General features: G+C 42.2%; 2 protein-coding genes across 8 annotated transcripts in view; both read right to left on the bottom strand.

Annotated features, from left to right (window-relative positions):
• Window positions 1-4,404: 4,404 nt before the first annotated feature.
• Window positions 4,405-8,942, bottom strand: kbtbd11 (kelch repeat and BTB (POZ) domain containing 11). 4 transcript variants are annotated; one of them, XM_086148064.1, is made up of 3 exons: window positions 8,482-8,942; window positions 8,170-8,236; window positions 4,405-7,896 (listed from the first exon to the last, which is right to left on the bottom strand). In XM_086148064.1, exon 3 carries the CDS (start codon window positions 7,803-7,805, stop codon window positions 5,898-5,900), a length of 1,908 nt encoding a protein of 635 aa, XP_086004190.1. In that variant the 5' UTR covers window positions 7,806-7,896; window positions 8,170-8,236; window positions 8,482-8,942; the 3' UTR covers window positions 4,405-5,897. The 4 variants fall into 4 exon arrangements, with proteins under 4 accessions (XP_086004190.1, XP_086004198.1, XP_086004207.1 ...); XM_086148072.1 differs by having other exon boundaries at window positions 4,405-7,893; XM_086148081.1 differs by lacking the exon at window positions 8,170-8,236.
• Window positions 8,943-10,790: 1,848 nt separating this feature from the next.
• The window catches only part of arhgef10 (Rho guanine nucleotide exchange factor (GEF) 10), a 49,502-nt gene continuing 47,742 nt past the window's right edge, over window positions 10,791-12,550 (bottom strand). For 2 of the 4 annotated variants that reach the window (XM_086148013.1, XM_086148031.1), the window contains 3 exons: window positions 12,276-12,398; window positions 11,022-11,539; window positions 10,791-10,932 (listed from right to left, as the gene is read on the bottom strand). In XM_086148013.1, the coding sequence (XP_086004139.1) occupies window positions 11,037-11,539; window positions 12,276-12,398 (626 nt within the window). In that variant the 3' untranslated portion in view covers window positions 10,791-10,932; window positions 11,022-11,036. The remainder of the gene's footprint in view (window positions 10,933-11,021; window positions 11,540-12,275; window positions 12,399-12,550) is intronic. The other 2 variants (XM_086148002.1, XM_086148022.1) reach the window with 1 other exon arrangement.

Below are 12,550 nucleotides of genomic sequence, written 5' to 3'. Positions count from 1 at the left end.
CCTTTAGTTTTACATGAAAATTAATACTTGTGACAAAGCCAAATAACCATCAACAAAGTTTACACTGTTATCAGCCCAGACAAAAGAAAGTAGAGTTGGCTATCTTCTGTGAAAACATTAAAAACGGCTAAAATGGCAGGACCAGACACAGGTAAAAATAAATTATCATTACTATCATTGTTGTTGTTGTTACTGTTATTCTGTAATTACTATTGAATTACTCCATCTTAATCTAATACATTATTCAGTTTTAGTCTCCTGGTTATTATTAAGTGCATATTCATTCTGCACATTTTTTCTCCTTTGATTCCTTTGACTCTTAAATTCATGAATGTGTTCTCTCTCTGACCTAATAGAATATGAGTTATGACTTGTAACATGAGTAGTAGTATGGAATTAATACATTTTTCACATTAAAGGACATCTTTAGAGGTAAACTCCTGAAACAGAAATATTCTAATTGTTACTTTCTAATTATCGGAATGATCAAAATTTTCTACTAAAATTGTGCCAGACCGCCAATCACTGTGATATATGCATGATGTGGTTCTCGAAATAAAAAAAAATAAAATTAAAGCTCCTGTTGTACATTTGGAATGTTCTCCTGATCACAGTATGTTGCGTTGGAATCCACGGTTAAGTAAGAAGCAAGTCTCCTGCAAGTACACGGTTGGCAAACCCATTCTTAACCGTGCGCTGACACTGCCTCCTAGTGGCCAAAGTCTGAACAACATGTAGAAGGAAGCCGCTGGAGCTGAGTAATGTCAGATTTTTTTTCTTATAGCGCCAAATTAAAACATAGTTGTCTAATGACTTTTTCCATGTCGAGCAGGACTGGAGCGCAGTCTTTCAAAAGTGCTAAAGAGACCCCAAATTCCCCCATGAGTGACAACTAGTGACAGAGGCCAGGCAAAAAGGCATGGGCAGCTTTCTGTCTCAAAAGGTTGGGGTAGAAAGTGATAGAACGAGAGAGGAAGACAGATAGATTTCGAGCAAGAATGTAGTAGAGACAGATAGGATATGAAGGTAGTTGTGTGAGAGAGGAAGATACAGAGAAGAGGGTTAGATGGAGAAGGTTGATTAGTTGTGGTGACCCCTGAAGGGAAAAGCCGAAATGAGAAGAAGTATGTAGTAGAGACAGAAGGGGCATGATGGTTAGGAGAGACAGGTACAAATAACTTCTTACTAAAATTACATTAGCCCTTGCAGTTATATGTTGATAGCTAACATGATAGGATAACTGCTTTGATATTCAGAATTCATATGCATCTGTCATTGAGTGAGAGGTTGGGTTCACCCTCGATCAGTTGCAAGTGGATTAAAGGGGTACATTCTGAAACATACAACCATTCATTCACTCATTCCCACATCTGGACAAATTCGGGTGTCTGATGAACTTACTGCATGTTTTTGTCTGCATTTCGATAGGTTTTGAATATTGGACCCCCAGTCCCGACGGTCTGGTTAGCGCCTTGCAAGGTAGCTCTGCCACCTTCAATGTGTGAGTGTATCTGTGTGTGGGTGTAAGAGGGAGAGAGCGGTGAGTTGTACTCCGATCAACTATTTTGTCCAGACAGCTCTTCTCTAAAATCAGCCACTATTCTTCCAAGTCATCAATCATAAGTATTGTATAGGTTTCTGTGGGTTTTGGGGTTGTTGTTATTTTGGTACATTTTGTTTAATGACACATACACATTATGGAGAGAAAAAAAGAAGATGTGCTTGTGTCATGTTTGCACTGACTGCCTATGACCTTTCAAAAGTATTCTATGCTATTATTTATTATGCAAGGACCTGTAAAGATCGCTCAACAAAAGACTGCATTTTTTCCCCCTCGATATTTAAACAGAGACAATACAACCAATTGAACAATTAAATTAAATTGTGAAATGAAACAATTGATTAATTAATTAACACAAGTAGGAAGTTATACATTTCTGTTACTTTTTTATTGTACCTTTTTATTTTCTATTAATTTTTCAGTCCTTTAGAGACAACCTGCATAAATATATCCTGTATCCATGCCTCCACACACTGCAAGGATTTAACCAAATACTCAGTATTTATAGGGACATAGTACATAGTAATAGTTGAGCATATAATAAGTCAGAAGTTAGGGTACAGGAAACCAGAAACTGTGATGAAATGGGATTTTGCCATTATCAAAATGAGTTTTATGCATTTGATAATAATAATAAGATGCATTTGTTGATGATCAAATATTTGTGTTTATGTCTTCATATTGTAAGAACAGCTGCCTCAGTCATTGACATAATAGAAATGTTTTGTCTGAATGAAAACAATGTGTACTTGTGTTTGGGTTAAAATATCTTGGCATGTTTATCAGTTATGTGTTTGAAATGACCTGGAAATTTATAATAGGATATTGTTTTATGAAGAAGGTTTTGTGTCAATGAGCATATCACATCAAACAGAGGACTGAGATTACACTGATATCAGCGTTATTTGATGATTTTGTGCTGGATTCCACAAAGCAACCACAGAAACACCAGCCGTTCCATTACAACTGGTTCAGGATTAATTTCCATTTTGTTCACATGAATATATCCTGTCCCTTACATTATAGACAGTGTGAAAAGCTGTAAGAAAAAATAGAGATTAAATGTTTCACAGTATACACACATAGACACACATACATACCCAAAGAGCAAAGAAGCTGAATAATAATTTGTTATCAGACAGTGTGGAACACAAGCCCATCATCATAGTGTGTGTGCCACAGAGCTAGTCTCTGACAGCTGAGTTAAACACCAATCGCGTTCACTCTGTACTATTACGTAGATAAAATGCACACTTTAAAGGAACTAAAATATCCTAACACTGAAAATATACTTTACACACAAACCAGCCTCAAACTAGCGGACTACAGGCGGTTCCTTTTCTTGCAGAATTAAAGTACAAAAAATAGTATACTTATCCATATATGCTGCCCAAACTACATATAATTGTATTATTATGCATATATACCCATATTTCTTAACATCAATTCTGCACTTTTGCTCACCTAGGAATGCATACACGTCATTTTTGCACATGCAGAGGAACAAGACACAGTCCTGTGTCCACAGGGTCCCTTTAGGTGCCTCAAAGTGTCTGTGTGACCTTTACTAGTATTAACGCTCTGAAATACCTGAAATAATATTATTGTAATTGCAGTCAGTAGAATATAAACACATTGGTCAACTATTCATAAATACACAGAGCTGCAAGTCCCACATACAGTATTGTCACCTTCTCAAAATAATTGCCCCATTCATTTTTTTATGAAAATTATTTTATTTGCCAAAATCAATTCCATAACATATAGTTCAGTTTTTTAGTATAGTTTTTTGTTTTCTGAAAAACGTTAAAAAAAACAGGTGATTATTTGAAGAAGGCCACAATAATAATCTATTTAAACCATAAAGTATCACTTTCCAAAATTCATTTAATGTGTGATGAAAAGGTGGGAGTGGAGGGGAGAGAAAGTGAATGTTCATGGCCCTGTGGCCCCCCACAGTTCACTTTAAGTCAGCCTTTGAGCGCCTCTCCCCCAAATGTCTTAAAAGTTAAAATTAGAGTTCATAACAAATTATGTAACCAAAATCCTAATCATTCTTCAAACCACTCCATGAGTATTCTTAATTCTTCTAATGTCAGCGACGTACTGCCTCGGTCATGGTTGCTCATGGTTGTGTGTGTATGTCATATTTTAAAATTGTATCTATATTTTAGCAGACTAACTGCTGGTCTCTTGCAGTTGAAGAAACAAGTATTGCCTAAATGTTAATGTAAAACATCATCCTTGTGATGGATTAATGCACCTCAACACTATCAGAAGTAGTCAGAGATTTTTTAATTCATTAATTTTGTTTTTTTATAGGGAAACAGTCTGATTAAGAGCTTGCATTATAAGGAGTGGATCAGGTTACAATGGATTCCTCTTGATATGTTTAATATGTTAAGATGGGAGTTAAATTCATCAGGTGACTAATAAGGCTTTCATGCAATTTGAATTTTATTTTTGATTTCTTTCATGTGAAATAATATTCCACTACCAGAAGATATTTTAGATGGTCTGTTGGGTGTTTATTTAAGGCTAATATGTTGATCTGTAACTACTGTGTGACAGTTTGATATTTTGAATTTGAATAATTACACAATGAAAAACATTGGGTGAAAATAAAAAGAATCTGATTTTTAGTTGAGAAATGATAAAAAGGCTTCTTTCTGTTCCCTTTTGATCTCTTTTTAAAAACTTGGCATTTGATTGAATTAAGTTTGTGCTTGATGTCAACCACAATGAGTAAAACATATTGATGTTACTGCCAATGTCCGCTAGATGGCGTCTCCATTTCTGCTGAGGAAGATCAACACGGAAAAAACAATACAGAACACCAAACGTTTCTCAGACACAAAATATTTTATTAAAAGCACTTGGTTTTGACTGGCAAATACTATCCAACAGCTAAATGGTGAATCTGTTCTAAATATTTTACCTAAAAGCTTTGGCCTATCACTACAGCAACTCCATCAGCGCCAAAGCACCCGAATCCATAAGGAAATTTACAAAAATACAGATACCTGCTGGCAAAAATCCAAACCACATTCAGTATATCCAAGTAAGGTGACTGCTTCCAAGCACTTTAACACATTACCAAAAGCACTTTGCTGTAAGAATGTATTTGGGGTCATCATCCTTACAAATCTAACACCGTTATTGTAGCAGTAAACCAACCTGGGCTGTCTAAAAAAAAGAGATTCTGGAGCAGAACTGCTATCAGTGTAGTTTTATTTTTAGCACATTAGCATCACAGGGTAAAAAACAGCGACTGAGCGTGAATAGAGTGTTCCAGTGTCTGATTTAAACTTTTGACCTGACAAGCAGGCCCTCGTCAGTGATGTAGCCCCCAAGCAAGAGAGCAGGGCTCCTGTGTTTGTTTTATAAGAACACACAGGTAGAGGAAAATAAACTCGGTAGATGACTCTTGGAGGATTCTAAATGGCTAACTTTCCTAAACATCCAAAAAGTGTCTGTTAGCAGCGAACATGATTTCCTTCCATCCAAAACATACAAACAAAAGTTTTCAGCATCATGATAGTCAGTAATCTTTAAATGTCAATGTGGAGAATATATATGCAAAGTCTTAGTCTTTGGCAAACCTGCTCATGCATGAACTCAAACACCAAGAAGTATGCATTGTCAAACTCTTAAATTTACAAGAATGTCATGCAGTTTTCAAATTAAAATAATCTCTCACATGACATTTAAAGGCTGTATCCACCTGAACTGTACAACATGTGCCCCGAAAAGGCTTCGCAGTTTTTTAGTAAACAGATGGCAATACATTTTCCAGCTGATCTTAACACAACTTGGTTTTACTGGGTCAATTCGAAGGCAGCGCCGATCAGATATTGGAGAACACTTCTCCAGCTTCAAACTGAAAATATACATCCTCACAGCTGATGTGATTTTATACATGATATTCGGTTGCATAGTCCATATGTAGCATCATCTGCAGAGCACGCAAGGAGAAGCTTCAAGTCTTGTTTCGCACAATTTCTTAAGAAACACATTTTCATTACCAGAGTCGCTGGTCAAGGAGCTAATATGATCTAAATAATATGTCATAAAATTACAAAAAGTGCACCATACAACACAAGCGGGGGATACAGGAAATATGCCAGGGCCACTTTCACCACGTCAGCATCTACACTTGGGGACAAACAGTGTTGCATTCATTCAGTGTGGAAAAGTTTTCCCTTTAATCTCCCTGCCACCCCACCTCCTGTGCCCCCAACCAGAATCCCTTTGAACTGCATGCAGATTAACACGTTCCAAATGGGCAATAACACAAAGCGAGGAAGTAGGGGAGCGTGCGTGTCGTCTTCTGTAATTATTCTGGATCACAACCCGATGCTTTTTCAGGCTTTTCAGGCAAAGTAAGGACAAATGGAAAGAGGACACCTTTTGCCTCCAGTGGTGCCCTCAGCACCTCCTCGACAAAATAGCCATTTTCCTCCTCCACCACAAACTGCAGAGCCTGGCTTTTGTTCACGCAATAGATGCAGTTGTCGATAATTGCACACCTGAATGGTAAAGCGCTTCCGAGCCTCTGGGAGGCACAATCATGCCACATTTTCACAATGGTGTTGTACTTGAACACGTCGATCCCCTGGTCGCGGTTGACGTCAAAGCGGTAGATATAGCTCTTCAGAGCCACCATGTCCGTCGACTTCTTCCTGCTGTTATTGTAGGGGCACTCCTGCCACTCGTCCCTCTTGGGGTCATACTTGAGGAGACGGTAGAACAGGGAGCCCCCGGAGACGTAGAGTTCCCCGCTGCATGTCGTGGCTTCATGAGCCACCGCGAAGGCTCCCTTGGGCAAAGGAGCCACCATGGTCCAGCGGTCCGTGCGAGGGTCGTACTTCTCCACGGTGAATAAACATTCCCCCCCTATGGCGTACAGGTAGCCATCCATAGACACCAGTTTCAGCTGAGCACGGGCCTGAGTCAGGGGCCGCACCTCTGCCCAGCAGTTGGTGATGGCGTTGTAGCAGAAAACTCTATCCGACACCTTGCCCTTGTCTCCGTACCCCTTTATTCCTCCCGCCACGAACAGGTAGTTGTACATGGTGCAGACGCCACAGCCTTTAGTGTTTATGTCCTCAGGCATGGCAGTCAACGCTCTCCAGTCGCTTTCTTTTTCGTCAAAGCAGTATATCATATGGTCGTCCTCCAAAAGCCCAGCTGACAAGGGGCTCTGAGGACGGCTGCCGCAGCGGCTCGGCGGCCGGCTCCCCATCCGATCAAAAACATCATTTATCTCCATGACCATGAGCGTTTTCCTCCCTTCCAATCTCTTCCTCAGGATCAGATCCCGTTCTGATCCGGTCAGACGGCCGTACACAGAGGGGTCCTTCAGGATCTGGAGGAAGTTATCGCTCATGAAACCATAGGCGGTGTCCTTAAGCTCGCTTAGCCGCTGCTTTTTGGCGATGGTTAGGATCTCATAACAGTTCTCGCCAGTGATTTGCAGAGACATGCAGTCTACAGCGGCCTGGACTGCGCAGGGGATCTGCAGGATTTTGGCCCCTGTGATGACATCGACAACATTGCCTTTATGAACATTCATCTGAGATGTGTACACATAGTCTATCAGCGTGGACAGAGTCTTGTAACTCAGCCCCTTGACTGTCAGGATGTCTCGGGACAGACGGGCCTTGAAGTAGTCACTTTTTGCGGCCAGGATAGACTTGTGAGCGCTGATGGTTTGCCCTCCCACTTCGATGACCAGATTGGGCACCGTTTCAGTCGGCGCACCGATGCCCCTGCGTTCGGGATTGGATTCTAAGACTGACAGATCAGCATCCTTCTTGGTAGGACTAGACAGGCACACAGAGGAATCTGCATCGCAAGACACTTTATCCCTGCCGCCATTTTGGATTTTACCCCTTGTACAGTTTTGCTGCATCACAGCTATATGATTGAACACATTGGTGTCAGCATGAGGAGGGAGGGATATGTCCGGTTTCTTATTGGAGGGGTGAAGTTGATCGTCCGTTACGTGCAAGCCCATGCCTCTCTGGTGACCTATGTGGTTGTTCTCCACCAGACTTTGGTCCAGCAGGTACTCCTTCTCAAAGACCTTGGGGGGACTGAAGTCCATGTCATCCCGCAGGAGCCCTTGCACGTAACCCCGACAAAGATTCCTGTCTTTGTCTGGGTCTGAGTTCAGAGCATGGTGGATGACTTTGGCCTCGGCGGTGACGGCGCCTCCTTCTTCCCCGTGGCCCTGGTTCATCTCGGCGGAGTCACTGCAAGGTGATGGCGTCCTCGCCGGTCATGCCGAGCCAACAAACGAAGTTAGCCCTCGGATTCTCTCCTCTCACCTACTTGGGGAAAAAAAAGGGCATTTGAATCTAGGGCACCGAGGCAGGGGGAAGAAGTGTTAACGCTGCAAACACTTATTTACTCTCTGAGAGGCGCTCTTTCGCATATTACTGGCACTTGCAACGAATTTCTGCAGGCAAATACTGAAAGCTGTACTTCAGAAGTAACTCCTGTTCTGGCCGTTTCAGGGAGACCAGGTTATTTACTGACAGCGTGAAAACATCTACAGCTAAACAAAGGGTGTGTGGGGTGTGAATGTACACTGCGTGACCTACTGTAATAATCACTCCACCGTTTAATCCGGGGGCATTCAGGGCGCATGCGTAGAGGTATTAGCTCATTCTTTAAAATGAAGAGAAGAAAAAGAGCGATTGCGATAAAAACAAAACAAAAAAAAACGTCTTTTTTAAAAATAAACCCATTGTATATTAAGAATGTAAACTGTGATCCTGTAAAACGCCCGGAAGATGATATCTGCGTATGTCGTTTCTGATAAATATTAGATGCAATCCGATTTAGCAGGAAATCCTATTTGACGTAAAGGTTCGGACTCCGAACAGTTTTCCCTCCGTCGTTTCTCCACGTACCTTAGTTACATAAGACGGCCGCAGTCCCGCTCCCACGGCCGGACTGTTGCTCCACTGGATACTTCACCGACACTTCCAGCTGCTGCTCGATACTCCGGACCGTGTCCCCCCTCCTCTCTTCTTCCACCTCCTCCCCCTTCTTGCCCGACCTGCGATCCTGGGATCCTCCCGCTGCGGAGGCGAGGCAAGAAGAGGAGCGATCAGAGAGGCTTCACGGGGTCGCGCCTCCTTTTCACGCGGAGCGATCGCGTAATCTCTTTGCGTGGAAGCACTTGAGCCAGCGTCCGCACTACACGCGTGGTGGTGGTGGTAGTGTGTGTGTGCGTGTGTGGGTGGAGGGGTACCTTTGCTTCAACAGCAGGGCTGCTGTCGCCTCCTGGATTTTTTTTCTTGGTTACATAAATATATTCCCACACATTTATTTATGTATTTATTGCAGTTAAGCGTTGATCTGAAACCACGCCCCCAGCCCAACCCCCCCCCCCCAAACGGCCCCTTACTCCATCCGTCGGGCGCGCACTGGATTCATCTCCGAGATGCGACTTCCCAACCCCCACCCCTTACTAAGCACCACCATGGGTATGGGCCTACTTTTGGAATAACTCCATACATTTGCATTCTCTATAGGCCTACATTTGTAAACCCCAAATTACAGTATGCTCCCAAATTTAGGATTTAAGGATCTGAGAAAGTTGAATCACCCTTCCTGGAGTGCATGAGCAACACCATCATACACACATACCCATGGTTTCATCCTGGGTGCATAACCTCCCCTCCAACAAACTGGCCTCCAGATATATATAAAAAACACTATCATCCCCTGTTTGAGATCAGATGGCGTTCGGCTGAGAGGTTGTGATGCCGGATATTCCGAGAGCCAAGGCTCACTTACAACTGAAACATCCACGCATATCGAGCATCTCCACGGAAACCTGGGAGTGATAGGGAAAACGCATCCTCCACTTGCTGTTCTGATATGTGAATATCAACATCAGCCCGTGGGGATGGGATGGTCACTGTGTTGGTCGTAATATGTAACAGTGAGTGAGGCCTCTGCATGGGGTCAGGAAATACAAGCAAGTGCTCAGTCACATGATTTTATTGTTATCTAGGTTAAAAGTCTGGCTTAGGCAATATTTAGGATCAGCTTGGCTTTTATATTTTTTAGGCTGTTGCAAAGGAACACCTCCAGGCTGAGCTCATCTATTTATACTAGACCTGTCGATACAGAGATACTCTGTTGCGCAACGGTTTATGTGGGTGTCAAGCACAAGAAAAGGCCTCGACCCTTTCTGTTCAGCGGCGAGCGAAATGAGCAATGAAATCCCGGAAGAGCCATATCAGACTCTGTTCCTACAGCTTCCCTGGAGCACATTGCTAGTCCCTGCATGAACCAATGACTGCACATAAACAAAGACGGGAGAGGACACTGGTTAGTCAAGAGAAACATACATCCCTTGCCTCATTTATTAAAACCAATGCCTCTTTTGGAAAATCTGTAGGCTTTTGTCAGTGACTGATGAACTGCCTGCTCCTTTGCATAGAAATATTTCTGTGAGGTTACAGTGCATCCCAGACAAGAGGTGGATGGGACTTCAGTAGTTGATGTAAAATGTTTGCATCCTTTGAACAAACATGATGTACACAGTGTCTCTCAGTAAAACATTGTTTATGGATTAGTTAAGATGCATAACAGAAGTCCAGTATATATACTAATACAATAAAGCGTTTTCATTTTTTTTCTTTTAAATATCCTCATCGGAGAAACATTGCATGAGAGAGCAAAACAAAAATCTGTTCTCGCGAAACCAACTCTTTATTAGCTTTTGTAAGTACAGATCCCCGGCCTGCCAGGGAGCTCATTTTTAGTCTCAAGTATTTAACTTTTTTTTCCCTTTCTTTGTAGACAGAATGGTAGAGGGTATCTTTCTGTGGTCCAGTGGTAAAAAGGATCATTTTATATAAACAGTAACAGCCCTTGGCTAACCCTAAAAACTGATACACATATAATCCTGAGTTGTTATACTTTGCAGCTACAACTCTCGCTTTGACAGATAATCTGAAATCTGGACAAATCCTAATCTTAGTAAAAATATTCATGCATTATCAGCACCATCTTTATTTTACAGGACTTTTAAAACAGAATTAAATGCGTTCTTTGTGCAAAGTGCCCCCAAAATGTTTACAACACTGATTTTAAAAATTGCAGTCCTGTACAGTCAACCTATGCTAACACTCAAGTCTTGTAAAACATTAGCTATGTTATAGAAAAAAACAAACAACTTTACTTATAAAAGATTTCTCTTCTGTTTTTTTTTTTTTGTAAATTTAATTATTGCTTTTTTAAACAACTGTGTCTTTCAGTCCACCATTTTCCATGAAGGACTGCAAGTGGCTGATGTGCAACAGCAGATCTCCTTGCAACTGTTGCTGCTGCACCGATGTTTTACCCTGCAGAGAGGAACATAACGTATATATGTTTCTTATAGATTCTGCCATCATATTTTCCACAGGGTAGGGGTTTTATTAGAGTGGCTTACCATGGCGCTCGTGACTCACATGTTGAGCAATGGAATTTGCCAGACCATGATGGTAGAGGTGGTGTCCTCGTGGCGTGACTGTTTGGTTTTTTTGTTGACCCTGTGGTGGCCCAAACCTCCAGACACCACCAGCAGGGAACTGACATCTACCTTGCTCGCCCGCTGACCTTTTTGGTGGTGCGCTGGATCATGGAGCATGTCATAGAGTGTGCTATCCTCTGGTCCATGCTCGAAGGAGCCCTGGGACTGAGCTAGTGAGCCACAGGAAGAGGACAGGGAGTCCTGGAGAGCCATGGTTGTACAGCCCACATCTCCCAACCACACTCCTTGACCCTGAGGGGCGTTCGGAGCAGAAAGTGAGGAGGACTGGGTGCTCTCCACATCTTCTGCCTCTCCTGGCTTGACTGAGGAGGGAGGAGTGGAGCATGTGACAGCAGAGAGACGGTTGCACACAGCGGTTGCCATGGTGAGGAACTTCACTGGGCCGTTGTGAGCATGCAAGGACACCATACCCCGACCTAAGAACAGAGCAGCCACCTCATAATGAATCCTTTAGGTTCATATGTCTGTCTTGTCCTTCTGTGTGTACAACAGTGTACACACCTGAGTACTCACAGTAATATTACCTTCCACACTGAAGCTACTTGGCCTTACACAAAAAACCTGCCATGAGAAAGTCAACATTGAAGACCAGAGCCTTCCTTATGAAAGACCTAATAAACAATCCTTTTTAATTTTTACTGTTTTTGGGCCACACTAACTTAAAAATGTACAGCTGTTGCATAGCAGATTTCAGCATTACATGCAGGATAACTAAAAAATAATTGATATCAAATACATGTAATAATGCATCGAATAAAAGCTGATTGAGATGCCAAAAAATGGCAAAGAACATATTGCATTCATTTTGAAATGACATTTTTAAAATGACCAAAGGTTTTTGTGAGAATGTGAATTTCTGCATTTCAATTTGGTGAAAACAACAGTAGGTTCGACCTGATGTTCCATGACGTAATATCTGAAGCTTCAGACATCAAGGCCTTGGTAAGCTAAGTAAGACTACTGAATCCTGTACTGAGGAACGGAAGGAACCCCTTAACTGAGATGTGAAACTTCTATAATTCAACCTGACGAAAGTGGCCAGGAGGAACAGCCTGTCAGCATACTGCCATCTGAGAGGCTGTTGATAAGACAAAATTTAAGCTGCATTATAAAGGGCTTGGCTACATGACTGTAGTGATGTGTTTGTATTACCTGTGACCTTGGGGATGCCTTGCAATCTGGGGACAGACAGGGCCACAATCATGCCCAGGTTGGTGCCGACCAGTAGCATCCCGTGGCAGACCAACAAACTGCTCACTGACACTCTATGGCTCCCTGCAGAAAAACAAAAGCGCAGCGACTGTTCAATCACACAAGCCTACTAATGTTTTTTTCAAAGCACAGGGACAAAGAATCTTTTGACCTGAAATGGGTCTCTGTATCAAGAATGCTTTGTTTGGCTTGATGTGTTGTTGCTGTACACTTGT

Source organism: Fistularia commersonii, chromosome 1 (assembly GCF_037954325.1).
Source record: "Fistularia commersonii isolate RoL2024-O1a breed Wild chromosome 1, RoL_Fcom_v1.0, whole genome shotgun sequence".
In the NCBI taxonomy this organism is placed as follows: Eukaryota; Metazoa; Chordata; class Actinopteri; order Syngnathiformes; family Fistulariidae; genus Fistularia; species Fistularia commersonii.
The sequence above is the reverse complement of the archived record's forward strand: the minus strand, read 5'-3'. Positions and strand labels throughout refer to the sequence as shown.